Here is a 20,303-nt window from a genome sequence, read left to right on the forward strand (position 1 = left end):
CAGTAATGTAGTGTATAAGGAAAAAAAGAGAGGTCCATAAACTGATCCCTGAGGAACCCCAGTAACCAACTGATCTGCTTTAAATACCTCCCCTCCCCAGGCCACCCTGAAAGACCTATCTGTGACCTATCTGTGGTGCCCAGTGATGAGAGGGTGGACAGGAGGATCCGATGATTCACTGTGTCTTTTTTCATGCTATGAATGGAGGGAGAGAGACAGGCCTCTAGCTATAGGCGAAGTGTTTAATATAGGTTTTTTGAGCAGTGGGGTAACCCGAGCTTGCTTGAATGCGTTGGGGAAAATGCCTGTGAGAAGAGATGTGTTGATGATGTGTGTGAGTGCTGGTAAGAATGTAGGAGAGATTGTTTGGAGAAGGTGTGAGGGTCTAGAGGGCGGATAGTTTCAATACTTCTACCTCAGTGAGGGGACAGTTGGTTTGAGTTCCTGTGTGTGTGGAGCTAAGAACTGCTGATTGTTCTTGTTTTGTCTGTGAAGAATGTGGCAAAGAGATTTCTTGTGTCTGAAGTGCTGTTGATCTTGTTATAGAAATATGAAGATTTGGCAGTATGGACTTCAGCAGAGAAAGATGAAAGCAAAGACTGATTGCCCTGAGTTTGGACCGATGCTGACTAAGAACATTGGAGAACCGATGATAAACGTGCTGGCCTGGAGGAGAGTGGACATATATTGTCTAGACAAGAAGTTAAAGTGGAGCATAAAGTGTTAGTTGCTGCATTCATATCCAGAGATGAGAAATGGGTGGGTGAGGGAAGAGAGGAAGGCACTACAGAGGAAAGATGGGAGGGTGAAAGGGAGCATAGGTTTAGGTAGAGGGGTTGGTGACACACAGGTAGCAAGATGTAGATTAAATGTTATGAAGAAATGGTCAGAGAAGTTTTGTTTTGTCTGCATTACAGTTGCATGTGTAAATTAAGTCAAGTTGTTTGCCTGATTTGTAAGTGCTTGTGGCGGTGAGGCGTATGAAATCAAATTAAGATAGGAGTGAATGGAAGTCTGCAGCAAAAGGCTTCTCCATATGAAGCCGCCAAAAACTATAAGTGGACTGCCATCCTCAAGGAATGAGGACAGCAGCCCATCCAGCTCCTCTAAAAAGGTGCCCAGTTGACCAGAAGGGTGGTAAATTACTACAACATGGAGTTTTATAGGAGCTTATTCAGTAATAGCATAGGATTCAAATGAGTTATTATTGCAAAAGGAGGCTGAACACGAGGGCTGAACACTTTCACTCAAACAAATGACAAATGGAGTCACTGAAAAAAAAATCCTTAATGTTTATGATTATAAAGATTAAAAATATTTTAATTTCATTTCAAACTTTAATGAAAAGGTATTTTACAATATCTTTTTTCTTTCTTTCCTTTGTTTTTGTTATTTTGTATGTTTGTGCATTTCCTGCAAATATGGAAACAATAATTGGTCCCAAATGAATATGTGCATTGTCAAGGTTAGTGCAAATTGTCACATGACCAGAGTTGTGTTTCCTGTTTACAGCATCAGAAGATGATGGCAGCATCAAAGCTTCAAAACAAAAGGCTAGTAAAGTATGTTAACATTAAGATATGACAAAGATTTTTTGTACATGTAATCTTTAAGGTGTCTAGCATTAATATATGAATTCACAGATATTCAGCTTTTTTGAGAGTGGTCATTGAATGAGTAAACATGTTGATGGCAATAATAGTGACTGGTGGGATAATACAGTGCATGTAGGTATACTGTATATACATCCACTTGCAGTTGTTAGTGAAGATCTGCACTAAAATGTTGCAACAAAGTTACAGTAAATATTGCAGTGAATAATATAGTGAATAAATTAAAAGTTCAAATGTTACAAATACGTTACAACATTGATGTTGTAATACTTGCAGCACTAATATTGCAATTTTATGATATATGTTAGAATAAAGTAACAATTTTGAAATAAGTTAATGGTTGCTTTTTTATCTAAGTATTCCTGTCAGTGTTGTATAAGTGTTTTTATGCATAATAGTAGCCCTACGAAAAGTTTAAAGCTAGGCTGAGATATATAAGAATTTTGATGGCTGGAGAAATATGTTAATTATACACATTATCCCACCGACCATAAAACACAATTTGTCACACACTTTTCCATTAAAATTTTTGCAAATAATTATTGATTATTTAAAAGGGTTACAAATGGCACATCGTTTGGATATTTTCATGTCTGGGAACAATTTGGGATTCAATATAAATTAAATATTCTTCTTCTTCGTCTTCTTGTTATTCTTATCAACTGTCTGTTTTTGATGTAACATTCGTTTGATACATGAAACGCACACACAAACGTACGCAAACACGTGACGTCATAAACGCGGAAACGAGCTGGAGCTGTCACGTGGGGAAGCACAATATTTCCCCGTCATATGGGAAAACACAATATTCCCAACCTGAAGAAAAAATGATCCACATCTACCTTGTCTGCCTTTTTGCATTTTCAAATGCCCTGTCTGGTTACCATATCAGAACACCAATAAAAACGAATGAAAGGCCAATAATCGGTGAGTCGCAAAGCTGTATTAAATAGAGTGCATTCTAGTTTCAAGCCAAAGTGTTATTATTACATGTTCCACGAAGTAAACCATGTCTAAATCTTGTCTAGGTGTTCTTGCCCAGGATGTGTATGACCCGCAGCCTCAAAAAAACTCCTATATTGCAGCGTCATACGTTAAGTTTCTGGAATCTGCTGGAGCTCGTGTGGTGCCTCTGATGTAAGAATAAAAACACTACATAGAGAAACTGCCTTCACTGTAAACACGCAGGGTTTGTTCATTTTAAATGAGAAACAGTGTTGTTTCTCTATGTCCACTTGTCTTGCAGCACAAACATCGACTTGGTTCGCAATGACTTACTAGCGTTCTACATACTGCGCAGTATTTACTGTACACTGCCTATAATTTTGTGACAGTGGAAGCAATATCCAATGTGAAACATAATTGTCATCCGTAAATAGTATTTTTTTTTTGTGTAAACTAGTATTATTTTATTATACAGCTGTTTATTTTACTTGGAATGCATGTGAGAAAATGGACTACAACTTTGTGTCTTAAATAGTATATAAACATGATTCCATAGCTCTGCTTTGGGGGAAAAAAAAATATTTATTTTTTAACTTTTTTTTCTTTTGTGAGATATTTTGTACATGGTTTAAACAAGTTTTTATTCATTTATGTAGAGATTTACTGCCACCTTTGCAGTTTTAGTTTATTTATAATTCCATTAACGTTGCAGTAAGTATATATTTATTTCATTAGAAAATAATTTCATATTTATGTTAATAATAAAAAGAAACCCTACATCTTTCTACATCTACTTTTTAAAAATATATATTTCATGCTCTTCTCATGTAATACATTATTGGCTTTAAATTATCTTTTGTTTGTAATTTCTCAGCCAAATTTGATGTGTGGTTAATATGTGATTAGTTAGATTAATAATTATAAAATGACACTAAAGCAATTTATCTTTTAAAAATGTCTTAAGGATAAATAAGTCTGATGATGAGTACAGAAGGCTCTTCAAATCCATAAATGGGTAAGTAAAGTCTTTTACAATTATAGCAGTGATTACAATAAGGGATTTGTGACGCACTTTCTCTCTCTATAGAGTCCTTTTTCCTGGAGGTGGAGTCAGTTTAGAATCATCTGGCTATTCCAAAGCAGCTGGTATTTTCTACAGACTTGCTCTTGAGGTTCGTGTACAGATGGTCCATTTGGTACAAATATTCAGCAAAACAATATTTTTTTTAACATTAAGCAACACTTTTAAACATTGATAGTAAGGAAAAAAAAAAGATTTTGAAACAAAGTTCCATTTTAAATGTCAGGCTGTAAGTTTATAGTCAATTTTGTGATTTGTGTTTATGAGTTAAAAAAGAGGTCTGGCAAAACTTTAAACCCTGAACAACAGAAAAATTCATGAGGAGTCATAAGGATCTTCATTATATACACTCCATTTTATTGTTTGGCACTCTTTTTATGCAATACAATGTGTTGTTGGTGTACATGTGTGTGTTTTAATAGGCCAATTCAAATGGTGATTATTTCCCAATATGGGGAACCTGTTTGGGATTTGAACTGCTCACATTGCTAACAAGTGGGAAGTTGCTGTTGTCCCATACCAACACTAGTGGTATCGCCTTGCCACTGAACTTCACAGACGGTAACTTCACATTTAACTGTAATATCAAATATATTTACATAATGGTTATTGCAAGTACATCGTCAGCTTACTTTGAGTAATGAATTTCACAAAAATGGACTATTAGCCTGTTACTCGATGCTACTGCAGTGCGGCTAGTATAAATTACTCAAATAAGTGAAAAATATTTTAAGAATAAGTGTTGTAGATTATAAATGTATAAATTGCATTATTTATCCAATGCTGTTTAGATGTTAGAGACAGTAGACTGTTCAAAGACTTCCCTGAAGACCTTATGAAATCACTGGAAACAGAACCACTCACAGAGAACTCTCATCAGTGGAGTCTTACCAAAGAGGTAACGTAGCAGATATTATAAGGTTTGCCATGAAAATAGTAATAGATGTTGGTATGGCAATAAAATAAATAAATATGTTTCTTGATCTTTGCTTTATAATAAAATGTATAAGCTAGTGATTAACTTTAGAATTATTATAAAATTTAACAAGTTAGTGTTACATTTTATTAAACTTTAATAAATAATTATGTAATTAATGAACTTTTATGCATTGTGTGCTTTACTGGTAACCAGTTGTACACAACAGGAAAAGAATAAACCTTCATATCTTAGAAAACAGTGTCTAATACATGTAATAATTTTTTTGGAATGTATTCACTGAATGTAGTAATAGTTTATCACTTTACAGTATTACCAGACATTATGTAACATACATGCCAATGCACAACCTAAACATCATGTATGTGATAGAAGTTTGGTCAGTCAGAGTGACAGTGAAATGTTTTAGTTCTCACAGGAAAATATATTCAATACTGCTATACATGCATGGCAATGCATGTATATTTTAGAGCGTATACCAATACCCAATTTTAGAGGGTATTTTAAAACTGCAATGCACAAAAAAAGAAAGAAATTAAGGTCACATTTAATGTATATTTTTGTTTTTGCTGAATGAAATAAAATGAGGCATTTCAAAAATTTTAAATCTAGAACTTTATCAAGAGTGAGACCCTGAAAAAGTTCTACAGAGTTTTGAGTACAAACACAGATGGCCACAATGAGTTTGTATCTACAATGGAAGGTAAGTGATGATAATCATATGGGTTGATATAGTAAGGATATAGACTGTGCTTTTCACCTCCTTCTGTTGAGCAACGTTGTCAATTACTGTTTCTATTCATATCCACAGCATATGACTTTCCTATCTATGCTACTCAATGGCATCCAGAGAAAAATGCTTTTGAGTGGACCCGGCCCTATATTCCCCACACACCTTCAGCCATAAAGACCACATTCTACATGGCTTACTTTTTTGTGAATGAAGGTATGGTTAATAATACTATTACTGAGCAACATACACAAGGTGTTTTTACTAGCTGTTAATAAAATTCAATTAATTTAATGCAATAAATGAACAAATTAAGTAGTTAGACCTTCACAGACTAACTTTCCTCTTCATTTGTTTTGTCGCTTTTACAGCGAGGAAAAGCTTTCATAGCTTCCCTAGTACAGAGGAAGAGGAGAAAGCGTTGATCTATAACTACAAACCTGAATACACTGGAACCCAAAGAGCATTTGAACAGATATATTTCTTTGATTAGGTTAATTTTTTAAATGAACTTTTGTTTTGATTAGTGTTTTTTATTTGAATGATTATTATTTATTTAATTTAATTTTGAACTTCACATACTCCACGTGACACGAAAATGATCAAACTGAATTATGATTGAGATAAATTATTATTCCTTTCAGATGTATCAAAATGGAATACTTCCCAAACAATACAAAAAACAAACATTTTGGCAATTATGAAATTATGTAAACAAACATGTATACAAAAATCATGTAGAATTTGTAGTGTTAATAAAATGTGTGTGCTTGCTGTGAATCTAATCAAAACATATCCACACCACATTTCACAAAAAGCAAACAAAAAAAAAAGCATTTTGTTCTTTTGTTTGATGACCTGGACATGTTCTTGACAGGTCACCCAAGTATACATGGCCTTAATAGAATATTTTCCATAGTTGAAAAGGCACAAAGTGATTTTTCTTTTTTTTTTTGGCTGTGCACATCTCTTAGCTAACACATCTGCTCATTTGTGTATTCACCTGGACACACAAATACAAAGTAACCCACAACATACAGTGCAATGTTCAATAATATATCTATAAAAAGTGACCGAGGTCTAATGTTTTCAGTAAGAAAGAGCAAATGCAACTCATTCTCTCATATTCTGATCTCTTAATTGGTCCCATAACATGCATCTAATTGTACTGTTATTTCACTAAAGGTAACCCTTCAATCTAACCTAAGATGTAAATGTCAAAATGTACATTTTAATCCTTATTGTATACTCAATTTTAATGTGTATTGTTGAGCCCTAAAACATCCTTCTGAAACATGACTTCAAATCATATTTGCTTTACCTGAATTAAGATCTTAAATATTAGGTGAACTGTCTTTTTAAAACCCTTTCTTTATGTTCTTCCAAAATCAAGCTTATATTAATCACAACTACCAATATGATTATTTTACATTCACATTGCTTTGTAATCAGTACCACAGGACAGCACAATAGATATTTGTGACATCTGTGATTGGCTAAGAACAGTAAATCTGTCACTCCGATCGGCTGTTGACCTACTTTTCAAAACTCAGTTTTTGGACGAATCTTCTATATTGGTGACAGAGTCTGCCTTTGTAATTGAGTAAGTTCTGGGTGCCAGACATCTACAATGAAGATAAGTCTGTAGCTTTCTGCTTCCTGCCAGACTTCATGTTCGAATGAGTCGTCAAATATTAACACTTTTCCTTCTTCCCACTCCCTGAAAGAGAATCAACGTTCATTGAATGCATTTTTAGTTAATAGAAACCATGCCACAGACTAAATAATAATAATAATAATATTAAAGGAACAGCTATCCAAGTTGTATCTACTCGACAGTTTTTAATTCACATTTGATGCTGTTTTAATGTGCATCAACTTGTGTTTCAATGGTTTAACTGACCTGGTTTGGTTTGTACAGCGAATCCTGCATCCCTTAGAAGGGATGATGAGGCCTAGATGCATTCGTAGACGACAGTTGGTGGGACCAGTGTGAGGCCATACATGAGTACCAGCTTGCATTACTGAAAATTTTATCTAAAAAAAGGAATATTTCCATTAATAGGCAACAATTAATAAACAGAACTATGCATTGAAAAAAGGAGACATGGTGAAGCTAAATTAAAAGTACAACTAGGGAAGAGGGTAAGACTGAAATTGATTTCTGGGGACTCACCTGGCCTCTTTTGCAGCTAGTGGCCTCTGAGTAACGTTCCAGCAAAGCACAGGTTTTAGGGACATAGCGACATGAAGAAGTAACCTTTCGACCTGAAAAGGAGTAATGCATGTATAGTCTTTCCAAAAAGTGTCTCAATATTAGATATTGAAAAACGCAGTAAAGCCACCCAAGACTCTAGCAAATTCAAAGAAATCCACACTAAATGGCTAAAGGAAGTGAGACTCTTTTCACTTGTAGCTGAAAAACCATGTGGATTACCTTAAAAATTATTTTCTCTTTTGAATAATTTTGTGCTCAATAATTAAATGTTTTTTCTGGATAACGGTGCAGTCACATTAGCTTAATTGCAGAGAAATTTCACAATTAAAAAAGGGTCTACTCTAAATAGTGTACCGTTGTATGAAGAACTGCTCACACAAAAGTCACTTTTAAATTAAGTAATTTTTTGTTGGTCAACACTCTGAATCCCTGTGGTTGGGAAATAGATGGACGGATGTACAGTACTGTGCAAAAGTCTTAGGCCACTAGTATTTTCATCAGCTAAAAAATGGTTAAAAGTCAGTTAAAGTCAGTCTTTTGCTGTAGTGTGTCGGTAGGAAATATCAGTTTACATTTCTAAACATTCATTTTGCCATTAATTATAATAATCCAGTGAGATTTTTGTATGGAGCACAGGCTGTTGTCAGACTCCTTGTGCAAACAGAGATCTGATCTCTCCATAATTTAATCCCGTCTGTTTTAAGAAACAGAAAAATCGGAGACAGACTAAATCCAGAAGAACTGTGGCAACATCTCCAAGAGGCTTTAAGAGACCTATACATACAAAGCTACAGTACTGTTAAAATATTTAGGCAGTTAGGCACATAAAATGAGGATGCTGTCAAAAACAATGTCATAAATAGATTTTCTTTATCAAAGAACTTCTATTAACTAAAATAAATAAGCATTTGATGTGACCATCCTTTGCGTTAAAGCAGCTTTTGCCTTATGTGCACTTGTGCATAGTTTTTCAGGTAGCTTTGCAGGTAGGTTACTTGAAACATCTTGGACATGTTGCCACAGTTCTTCTGGATTTAGTCTGTCTCAGTTTTTCTGTTTCTTCATGTTATTCCAGAGACAGACTGGATGATGGTGAGATCAGATCTCTGTGTGGAGCACTGGCTGTTGTCAGACTGCCTGTGCAAACAAAAACCTCACTAGATTATTACAATTAATGGCAAACAGAATGTTTGGAAATGTAAACCGATATTTTTTACTGACACACTACAGCAAAAGATAGAAATAACTTAGTTTAAACCATTTTTTTAGCTGGTGAAAATACTAGTGGCCTAAAACTTTTGCACAGTACTGTATATCCAGTGTAATAATATAAGGAATTTGTTGGTAAATGTAAGCAGGATTTGTACAAGGTGCTTAAGATGCTTTAAGTACTTGAATTTGTGACTTGATCATTCATTTCAAGCAATTTATTAGCAAAAAAAAAAAAAAAAAAAAAATCCTGTTCAAATGAAAGGGCCAATCATTTTCAAATTTCAACATGAAATTCTTGGTTGAATCGACATTAAATGCTTGTAGTGATTTTAAAAAGCACGTAGTGATATGCAGAACTGAGTTTTTCGAAACTCTGAATCAGTTAAACCATTGTGTCGCAAAGTGATTCACTGTTTCGAAGTGCTCCAATTGGGTCGCGTATCAAAATATTTGATTCAAATCGGGACTTCAGATTGCGTATCATCGCCGTATTTCATTTAGATCAGGACTTCGGAGCAGGTTTGTGACTTATTTGATTTAAGGCCCGTTCATACCAAGAATGATAACGATAACTGTAACTATAAAGATAACGTTCTAAAAATCGTTGCAAATTTAAGAGAATAGCAGAGTTCACATCATGACTAGAACGATAACGATACAGGGGAACGATATCGTTGGGATCACTTTCAGAATTTCAGATTTTCTTTTTTTTTTTACAGCTGATGAATTATAAAACACTGACAGCTAGTCAGACTTCATTCAAATTAAAAGGGCTTGCACATTTGAACTAGCAGGTAACATTGTAGAGCAAACAGAAACAAAACACAAAATTACCTCAGGAATTCAGTGCTAGTTTGGACAACATTGTCTTGAAGTTGCAGTAGAAAAGAGTATGTATTTTTTTTTATTCCACTACATTAACGATGTTAGAGATCAGATTGTTCATGCTAGATTCACTGTTTAGATGCGCTTGAAATGTGCATACTGAGGACATCTACTGGTTGAAGTCGTGTAAATGCAACAAAAACAGACTATTTTCGCTCACTGGTGCGGTCGAAAATATAGTTATCTTTAAAGTTATTGTTATCATTATTGTTCTTGGTGTGAACGGGCCTTGAACTTCGCAGCAGGTTTGTGAATCTTTTGCTTCACATCAGAACTTTCAAGCACAGATCTCGAATCATTTGATTCAGATCGGAACTTCGGAGTTGACAGAACTTTGCAAATCATTTGTTTCAGATCGAGACTTCAGTGTAGGTTCGCAAATACTTTGATTCAGTTTGGGACTTCAGCGCACATATCGCGAATCATTTGTTTCAGATTGGGATTTTGGAGTGGTTTTGCAAATCTTTTTTTTTTCCAGATTTTTACAAATTTTATTAAATGGTAGAAAACGTCAAACCATTAAGGTAGTACAGTTACAAAAACAAAACAAACAAAAGAAAAAAAGAAAAAAGAAAAAGAAAGTATACACAAATACAAATCCCCTAAAAAAATTAACCGTGGTTTTAATTTGAAAGAGAATTCATTGAGATCTCTGACTGAAGTCCTTGAAAATCAAAAAAGTAGTACTTGAAAAGTCCTGGATTTTCATTTCACAGTATCTGTACGAACACATGTTGATGGATATTATATATTAATTATATATTTTACCCTGCTGCCACAATGTGAATTGGCCCCAGTCTCCTGTCTCTCTCAGATTTTCATCTTCTGGCAAGAACTGCCCACTGTTGCTGTCTAACACTGACAGTGCTTCGTCTCTAATGGTCAACCAGTTGCGTTCCAACATCTGTAAAGACATATATAAACACAATGAAAGTAAAATCAGAGAGACAAGCATACAAAGAGTACTTCCTTTATAGTTAAAGCGCTGAATAATTAAGGGAAGGTTACATTATATATAGAGGCATTTGTTGCTGCAAGGTTAGTCAGTCAGGGCTGTGTTTCCTAACAGCATCGTAAGCCTAAGTTGATCGTAGCTCCATTAGTGACAATGGTTTTCACTTTGCAAAACTGAAAAGATTCATCAGACTGGTTCGGAAAAAAAAAATAAAATAAAAAAAGTGCATTTTCTGTGTGCAAATATTCGCAACCTATGTGGAAGCATCCACAGGAATCTGTTGTTTTATTCCAGCACATCATTGTGTCTGATATTCGTTTTGCTTTCTCACACTCAGTGTTGAAAGGCCCTTAGCCTTACAATGCTTTTGGGAAACGTAGCCCAGACTAGTAGGTTGCACGTTCGATTCTCTGTATGGCAGGGAATATAGGTGAGGACAAAGCTGTCTTCCACACTCAAGAACAATGTGTAATGGATCTCCACTGGGGATTTCAAGAAAAAAAATACTGTTTATGTTAATTTTAATCAGTGTTTATCGATACGAGTATGTTTTTGGCTTAATTTAACAACAAATAACAATTATGTGCATTGTAATAGTGAAGTTACAGTATAGATTGGAATAGAACTGTGGTGGGGGGCTTTTTTTTAATGCGTTAAGTTAAAAAGTTTAACTTTTAAAGATGCGTCTCGAGACTGCACTTCCTTCCATTCCATTGCACTGCCTCTCGTTTTTTAAAAAGCATAAATGCATTCTGTCTGAACTAGAGGTGTTGCAATGATAAAAAGCGATATTTATTAAATTAAATATTTATACTGTACATACAGTAATAATTTAGCGACAGTACAATACTCCAGTGGCAGTAACTGGTTGACAGTCCAACATATTAGATGGTGGCATTGCACCTTAACGTCTTAATTGTCATCCATCATAAAATGGGGGAAAAAAAGAACAAAATGATGTAGTGTTTGTACCTACTACTACTTGAAGGATAGGGCAGATAAAAAGTGACATGCTATACTGGCATCAGAAAAAAAGTTGTTTGCCAGTGTGGAAGTTGTTTGGATTTGTTAAAAAAAAACAAATAAAAAAATTAAATAAACTGGAAGCAAGAGGCATGATGGGTCAGTACTGTCTCATCAAATAATCGGCTGACCAACTATCCACCAAAAAACTCTGGTACAAATGTACAGTATTTCATTAAATTATGAGGGAATGGAGATTCTTTTCCATGTATTGTACATGGGTTCTGCAAGCAATTATTTTTCTCTGGCTTTCAAAAATGTGTGGGGACAAAATCATTCTTGTTTTTAATTTGATATTTTATTTATTTTTTCATATTCATTTATCTTTTATTTTTTAGATTTGAATTTTTAAAAGTGTTTTAAACGGCACATTTTTGGGTTTAAAGTATAGATTTTTGAAAATTACTATTCATGCAGTGTGGCAGTGTGTGTAATAGCTCTAAGTGAATAAAAACATCCTGCATAGTTTTAAATCTGAAAGTGTTCCGTGTACAAAGTTATTGGACCTCATTTATCAATCGAACGTAGAAACAAGCGCAAATCTCAACTTATGACAGAGTTTCATGTGATTCATGAAACATTCGTATGCCACCAATGGTGGCTAAAAACAATCATCATTTAAATATCACGCCTCTAAAAACACCCTGATTTGGAAGCCCTGCCCCTAGAGTTTACAACACAGAGAAACGAAACCCAGCCAAAAAGAGGAAGTAAACTCATGAAAGAGAAAATTATCTTACTCTAATAACACTCTTTAACCTTATATTGCAAACAATAGCATTAATTTATACAGTATGTATATTAAATGCAATAAATATAACAAAACATTTATAAACATTATAGCCTATTTAGTTCTACTTAATCCACAACAAACTTTAAATTGAACGGTATTACAGAACAAGAATGAAAAATGAGTAGCTACAATATTTTATATTAAACTATAAAATAAAACACAAATTTGGCTATTAAATACAGAATACAAACGTAGAGCTAAAACAAATGAATAAGTAAAGCAAAACTAAACGGCAATGGGCTTACAAGCCTCTCTCATCGACATCCAAATATTTCTTTTTCCATGTAACTTTTGGTTGCTAAACTATTATCCATGTTGTTGTTAAAATGCAAAATAAAAAAAATATATTTAGACAAAAAAAAACTATTATCCATGATGTAAACAAGTCTTTGTACTAGGTACCAATATCCACGTAAATCATCATTCACATGCGCAAAAATGTTAACTAACTTTTATGTTTGGTTGACTGCATTTTAGTTTGATTAATGTCTGAAATGTCAAGTTAACAACGCTGAAATTTGTGTATGTGCGCATGAGGCACCTGCACCATCAGTTACATTTAATAAAGTAAAGATATAACAAATAAAATGCATTAAAAGTGTCACAAAAATGAAAGTGGCCCATACTTGTCAAGTTTTTTGTCTTGTTAATCTGTTAATTATTTAAGAGAAATATATTTTGTGTATGCTAGCCCTATTTATTTTATTCCTTTTATAATTTCTGTTCTTCTACGCTCATCGAAGTGCAGCAGGCGGGTGGTGCGACAATGTGTGAATCCTCATAGTCTGTTGTTTATGCTGCTATTTGCGCATACAAATCTAACATCCTAAAAGAATAAAAAAGCTTTGTTTGTCAGCCAGGAAAATAATCTACATGAACAAAACGCTGTCATTACACAATTCTCCAATGTTCTCTGTGCTGCACGCAAATTCAGGCTAACTCAAAAACTTGTGTACATGAGCTCTGACCTGACGTGAGATTTGATCGTAGCCACCACTCACGTCCATATTACTAAATTCGAAGTTTTGCGTTGGAACGACCGTACGCCCAATTTTCAAACGTTCATTTCATAAATGAGGCCTATTGTCTTTCAAATCATGAAAACGAGTCGGTTTTAAAACGAGCTAGACAAGACTAGACAAGACTAGCATTTGTGGTTAAAAAGTGTATAAATATGTTTTTTAAGAAAAGAACCGATATTTACCTTATTTCTTGGCTGGGATCGAAGCACTTTGAAGCTGAAATTAAATTTAGATCTTTTGTCTTTACTAGGGCTAATAAAGTGACTCAGACAAGAGCATAGAGTGATTTTCTGTCTTTCTTTTGTTGCTTGATAAATTAGGCTGCTATCTCCTTAACTGAATGCACGGATGCAAAGTACTGATACACGTTCGATATTCTCGCAACTGTTTACGTTCACCTAAGATGTAACCGAGTGTGTTACACGTCAAAATGGACAATTCAACACTATTTGTGTCTATTTCTCCATTCATGCGACGCAAAAGAGTACTCGTGCGTTGTGTGAGAGGCGCTGCTTAGAGTTCTCTTTTTGCATCGTCAAATGTTAATCATATGTCTGTTCTTGTCTTACTCCCAGATATTGACATTTTTGAACATTTTGAGAGACATGCACCAAATGTATGCTAGCTTATGTTCCACTGGGGAGATCAATAGGCTATGATTAAGTTCAAATAACCTAACCTTGTAATCATGCAGCAGATTCGTTCTGAATGAATATCTTCCCAAATTGTACCTCCCTAACATTTTAGCCTTTTTTTTAGTCTTGGATTACCTCAAACCTTATTTGGACGCCTTTTTCTTTCATTTTGCAAGTAAAGTGGCAGTAACTGTATATTTTTTTAAGCAACTGTAACAGATTTGCTGCATGCAGACAAGCAAATGGTCTTTACCTTGACTAAACCTGTATATCCAGTCTCTTCAGCTGTCCACCAGGGTTGAGCACGAAGCCCTGGGACGTTATACAGAGATCTTTGCCATACAGAGGCAAAGTGACCTCGCCGATGCCCAGCCTCATACCAGTCATAGGCCTAAACGCATGCAAAAAACACCAACTTCACTTATTTTCTCTGTGAACTTCATTTCAGGAATCTTATTCTTACTTTCGTCTTACACTCTTGTCTCCTGTTCTCTGTAAAGCATCCCCGAGATGAAAGTAAAACCTTCCATCATCAGTTCCTGGCTCTCCAGACTCCAAACCCTCCTAAGTACACACAAACATGGAGAAAATATTTCAGTACATGTATGTGTGTGTGAGTGGAATTATATACTGTACATTTCAGTTCATAAAATTAGAATTACCCTCAGGTACGGTATGCTCTCTGCAATCTTGTTTTCAGATTTAAGTATGAACCCATAATGCACTTTAGCAAATCCATCATGCGGGGCACGATCTAAAACCTGAAGAGGAATTTCAAAAAGGGGGAAATCAGTAATTCACATCACATTGCTAAACATGATAACAACATAATATTGATATCTTACCTCCTCATATATTCGTTTGGCACCCTTGTTGTCACCCAGAAGCAGGTGTGCCACTCCCAATTCATTCTTTATGCTGATGTCTTCTGGAAAAATCTGAACTAGCCTCTCCAAAGTAGCTAAAGACCCCCTTGTACGACCTGCACAGGAACACGGCAATGGAACAACTGGGAATGTTCTCATATTATTATAGACAAATGCTTCTGCCTAAGGTTGTGCTTTAGGGTTAAGGCAGGTCTATTGTAATTATAACCAAATGTTTACATTTAATTACATTTAAAGTGTAGTGCTGGCAAAATTTGACATCCTGATGCTACACTGATGTTGGTAATTGCCAGGGCTTGTTAGGCAAGGTGTTCTGAGTGGTTTTTAGCAGTTGCTAAAAAGTTCTCCAGACTGCATACTGGACAAGTAAAAAAGAGCCCATCTCCAGATCTCTATGATATAAGTCTATGGGACTCAAGGCTCGACAGTGCAAGTGAGTCATAAAATAGATGTAAACTGTATTTAGAAGCATATGTGTGAATAAAGTACCATGGGTCTTTAAAAAAAATCTAAGAAAATTTAACTCAGTTTTATAAAATGTAAGGTTATAAAAAGTCTTAAATGGCATAACAAATGCATTAATAATCCTTAAAGAGGATCTTAAGGAGGTCTATGATTTTATTAAATAAATGTGAACACTGTACATTTAGAGTGAAAATGGCATTGTTGCATGTTCTACAGTCTCATACTTTCAGAGAAGGTCACAATCAATGAATATTGCACATTTATTAAAATAAGAGTCTTTAGGAAAAAAGTAAGCATGAAGCCCTGATAGGCCTGCAAAGTTTAATATTTAGGGTTAAGCGTTTCTGAAAAAAATTCCCCCGAAGTATAAGCAATAATGGTCCTTGCCAAGGTTTCGATATTTCTATAATTTTACAAGTCTGAGAAGTCATCATAATTATATAGCTACATTAACTTGTTTACCTAAGAACTGTTGTCTGTCTGCACGCCGCTTTAATGTGGCTTTGATGAGGTCAGGTGGTACGTCTGGGAGCTCGGCTACTTCTCTGTATGTGGTCACTGCTTTCAGCAGCATGTCATTACTGCGCATTTTCTCTGCCAAATCATCTTCTGCCTGGACACAAATCACACTTCTTTTTGTTAAGGGTTTTCTACTGAAGCAAAATAATGTGAGTATAATGTAAACAGTAATGTAAATTTTCATGATAATGGGTTACCTGGGCTTTGCCGTATCGGCACCTCGGACTTTGTGGGAATTTCTGCACAAGAGCTTCAAAAGCACGGAGAGATTCCTCAATTTTCCCCTGAAAAAAAGAAAGACTTTGTATTTATTTATATATTTTTTTAAATAATTTTGAAAAGTACTGCCAAACTGCACAAAAAAAAAAAAAAACAACAAAAACAAAATTATTATTCAACACAATATTCTTGCAGTAAAATACTATAAACAAATTTTTACAGTATAGATTTTTACCTTCTTGCGTAATTTCTCTGCAGCGTTAATCTCAGATTTGATTATTTTGTCAAATTTATTAAGAAGTTTTGGTTTCTTCTTTTTGGCTGTAAAAAGAATTCACCACAGCATTAGATGTACAGTCGCTTACAAGAACCTAATAAATCAAAGATTAAGTGTGTAATGTTTATTTATATAGTGCTTTTTACAACAAGTATCTATTTCAAAGCAGACTAATTAAAAATAATAATAATTAAGCAACAAAAGACAAAAAATACGTTGATTTCCTCTGAAAAGTGTGCTGACCGTGATTGTGTGGTGCTATCAGAACATTATTAAAAGCAAGCTCAACATACCTTCCTTTTCTTCTTTGGACTCTACTAAGGGTTCTTCTGTGAATTCTGTTGTCTCTGTAACTGATTCAGGTGTGGAGACTGATGTAGGCACAGGTTCAGTTGCAGGTGGCAACTCCTCTGTTGTAAACTCTAATGAACATATAGTGTACTTTAGCTTATAAATATAATACAAAAAGAATACATTACATAAACAATTACATTTTAGTATAATATATCTCTTACCTTTGCTTTCACCAGGTTTAGATTCCGCATGTAACTCTGAAATGCCACAAATGACAACAAAATTAAAGAAAGAATCCACACTTCTGTACATTTGCAACTACAGAAATTAAACATTTGACGACTAGTGCAGAATTCAAACTAGCATGTTGTTATGTATAACTTAACCAGATACTTTAGAGTTGCAAGATTAGCAAAATACTGCATTATCTTCATGCACATTAATATATTCAGGAACCCTTAGAGCTAGAAACAAAATAAAAACATTTCTGTCTTAATTTCCAGTTTAATTTCTGCTTTTCCATTATATTAAATTTGTTGAAGACATATAGGAATTAAATAGTCTATGCATTTTATCTTTCATGAACGGGCTTTTATCTTATCCTTGCAACACACAAACAAAATGTGCAATATATATGCATAAAAACGGCTCCTGTAGGGGATGCTACAACTGGAAAGCACTATAAAAACATTAACCATATGATCAGTAAAGTTGAAAACTGGTATTAATGTTCTTTGTTAGACCTTATAATATAATTTGAATGCATATTAAAACATGGCCTCCAGCAACCAATCAAATTTCATCAGCTAATAAATTTGTTTGGCTGCTGGCCACCATGTTTTTATTTGTCCGTTTATTCTAGGACCTCCACCTTCATTAACAATATAGTTTTGGGGTAATTATTATTTTTCATTTGTAGTGCCCCCTATGGATGAAATCTGAAAATACTTGGTGTGCATCCTCAGAATGCCCTATTGACTATGTGTATTAAGTTTCATTAAGTTTTCATATCTTTTGGCTCCCTGTCGTGGACAACATTATTATCACCAGCATTCGTCTGTAAGCTGTTATCATATTTGCCATGTCATACACCATAATGACATTTGTGTATCTTGAAAAACAAGATGCAACTTTCATTGCGAGATGTCCAAAATGATCTGAGGCCGTATCTCTACAAGGTGCTTGGCATACTGACACGAAACTTAATATTTGCAACAATAATCTTCTCCTGACAATGTCATATCAATTTCATCACCAAAATGATGTTCAACTGACATTTCTGCCATTAGTGTGCCAGAACCCTGTTTTTACACAGTTTCTTTTTTTTTCTTGACATAAAAGTGAATGGACATCAGAGACAGTAAATCTTGTGAGCCCCAAACTTGGATGGTTCCAAATGTGCACATCTACTCAAGTGCACAGACACTATCTGTCCAACACTAGATGGCACTGTAGTAAGGCATTTTGCACCGTTACTCTGGAACCCTAATGGTGTGACACTGGCATGAAAGTGAAGCAGATCTTACTACATTCTAGGGATGTTACTACAACTGAAGTGCCACCATACTATGAAAATGAAAATCGGCATTCATCATCTTTGGAGGACATCCTAACATATCCTCTACATTTACATTTATTCAATTAGCAGACGCTTTTATCCAAAGCGACTTACAGGTTGGGAATACATCAAGCGGTTTGTCCTAAAGAAGCAAAACGACCTACAAAGTGCTCAAAATACCATATAACAGGCATTGTTCAAATAAGTACAAGCTAGAAAGGGAAAAGAGTAGAAAAGGAATTTTTATTTTTTTATTTTTTTAAGTCAAGTAGTGTCGAAAGAGATGGGTTTTCAGCAGTTGCTTGAAAGTTGTTAGGGAGTTGGCATTCCGGATAGCGGTGGGAAGATCATTCCACCAGCCAGGAACGGTGTAAGAGAATGTTCTGGAAAGTGATTTTGTGCCTCTTTGTGATGGTACAATGAGGCGTCGCTCACTGGCGGATCTCAGAGTTCTGGAGGGAGTGTAGATTGGTAGCAGTGAGTGGAGGTAGGCGGGCGCCGAGCCTGTGGTTGTTTTATAAGCAAGCATCAGTGTCTTGAATTTGATGCGAGCTGCAATTGGGAGCCAGTGCAGGGTGATAAAGAGAGGTGTGACATGGGCCCTTTTGGGCTCGTTGAAGACCAGTCGTGCTGCTGCATTCTGAATCATTTGTAAAGGTTTGATTGTGCATGAGGGAAGACCGGCTAGAAGAGCATTGCAGTAGTCCAGCCTGGAAATGACCAGGGCCTGGACAAGTTGTTGTGTGGCCTGCTCAGTTAGAAAGGGCCTGATCTTTCTAATGTTATGTAGGGCAAACCTGCAAGATCGAGCAGTTTTAGCAATGTGGTCTTTGAAAGTCAGCTGGTCATCAAAGATAACACCAAGATTTCTGGCAGAACTTGATGGGGTAATTGTTAAAGTACCTAAGTTGATGGTAAAATCATGTTTTAGAGTCAGTCATATTAGTCCTCTAATATGACTGCAGCAGCCAATCAATATTCAGTGGCTAGTAAAATATGTATGGCCATTACAAAAATATTTGTAAACTGTAAAAATAACTGTGTAAATCATTGTTTCTTTTAAATCTTTGGTTTAAGCCCTATCATATCTTATTTTTGTTTATCTATACAATTTATCCACCATTCTGATTTTCAAAACCTACTTTTTCTAATCATTTAAGCAGATACAATTTGACATGTCTGCTGAATATGGTCCGTTATAACTAATGTGCCTATATTTTGTGTGCATGTTCAAACTTATCAAAGTTATATATTTTGTATGGAGAACAAGTCATTCTGAGGAAACATGCATGGTTTCTTGAATGGCTGATTCTTGGGGACCAGCAGCAAACAATGTGCTATTTTTAATTGTTTGCTTGTGTCCTGTGTGAATGAGTGCTGACCCTCAACTGGTGTTCAGCTGCATGTGAGAGTATCACAGTACTATAGTTTGAAAAATACTGTGGCATTGCCAGTTTTGAGGCTTGAGGCAGCACCGTTAGTCTGTTATGGCATAAAGAATTGCTTCCATCATTTTCTTACCTTTTTCTCCCAATGGGTTCACTGTTGATGCCACCATACCAGGCTTCTCAGTCAGACCTGTATGAATGTTTAGTAAAATCAGAAACAATCCACAATCACAATCCCAGCAGGGGATTCCCAGACAAAGGCTATTTCTGCAATCTACAAATAGATACAATTAAAAATTAAAGTATTGCTATCATATAGCCTTACTTCACATATAAAAAGTCTATTAATCTTGGGTCGAAAAGAATAGAAATAAACAGGGAAAATAAAGTCTTATCAATGCACACACATATAACCTGACCATGTATAGAGAGAGAGAGAGAGAGAGAGAGAGAGAGAGAGAGAAAAACGAGGCAATTACAATGATACTTTTTTTTAGAACATTTAACCACACACTTTAGTTTCAGTGAACATACTTGATAAACCATTTCAATGAATATATTAGCAAGTAAAAATTTCTTCACTTTTAAAGTACTTCAACTTGTCCTAGTTAAATATCCACAATAAGGTATAGTCTTTTGCGTGAAAA

The 20,303-nt window shown here is 35.0% G+C and overlaps 2 protein-coding genes across 3 annotated transcripts in view; one reads left to right on the forward strand and one right to left on the reverse strand.

Annotated features, from left to right (window-relative positions):
* Positions 1 to 2,286: 2,286 nt before the first annotated feature.
* On the forward strand, positions 2,287 to 6,086 carry ggh (gamma-glutamyl hydrolase (conjugase, folylpolygammaglutamyl hydrolase)). The gene is made up of 9 exons (XM_051114129.1): positions 2,287 to 2,540; positions 2,642 to 2,750; positions 3,523 to 3,573; positions 3,646 to 3,730; positions 4,062 to 4,200; positions 4,431 to 4,537; positions 5,189 to 5,279; positions 5,388 to 5,522; positions 5,678 to 6,086. Exons 1-9 carry the CDS (start codon positions 2,309 to 2,311, stop codon positions 5,797 to 5,799), a joined length of 1,071 nt encoding a protein of 356 aa, XP_050970086.1. The 5' UTR covers positions 2,287 to 2,308; the 3' UTR covers positions 5,800 to 6,086.
* Positions 6,087 to 6,244: 158 nt separating this feature from the next.
* Positions 6,245 to 20,303, reverse strand: part of unm_hu7910 (un-named hu7910) — a 38,758-nt gene continuing 24,699 nt past the window's right edge. For both annotated transcript variants that reach the window (XM_051114128.1, XM_051114127.1), the window contains 14 exons: positions 19,790 to 19,846; positions 16,932 to 16,967; positions 16,710 to 16,838; positions 16,375 to 16,460; positions 16,118 to 16,204; positions 15,864 to 16,014; positions 14,895 to 15,031; positions 14,712 to 14,810; positions 14,524 to 14,613; positions 14,303 to 14,440; positions 10,390 to 10,525; positions 7,483 to 7,574; positions 7,210 to 7,343; positions 6,245 to 7,026 (listed from right to left, as the gene is read on the reverse strand). In XM_051114128.1, coding sequence (XP_050970085.1) covers positions 6,876 to 7,026; positions 7,210 to 7,343; positions 7,483 to 7,574; positions 10,390 to 10,525; positions 14,303 to 14,440; positions 14,524 to 14,613; positions 14,712 to 14,810; positions 14,895 to 15,031; positions 15,864 to 16,014; positions 16,118 to 16,204; positions 16,375 to 16,460; positions 16,710 to 16,838; positions 16,932 to 16,967; positions 19,790 to 19,846 — 1,523 coding nt within the window. In that variant the 3' untranslated portion in view covers positions 6,245 to 6,875. The remainder of the gene's footprint in view (positions 7,027 to 7,209; positions 7,344 to 7,482; positions 7,575 to 10,389; positions 10,526 to 14,302; positions 14,441 to 14,523; positions 14,614 to 14,711; positions 14,811 to 14,894; positions 15,032 to 15,863; positions 16,015 to 16,117; positions 16,205 to 16,374; positions 16,461 to 16,709; positions 16,839 to 16,931; positions 16,968 to 19,789; positions 19,847 to 20,303) is intronic.

Source organism: Labeo rohita, chromosome 7 (genome assembly GCF_022985175.1).
Source record: "Labeo rohita strain BAU-BD-2019 chromosome 7, IGBB_LRoh.1.0, whole genome shotgun sequence".
In the NCBI taxonomy this organism is placed as follows: domain Eukaryota; kingdom Metazoa; phylum Chordata; class Actinopteri; order Cypriniformes; family Cyprinidae; genus Labeo; species Labeo rohita.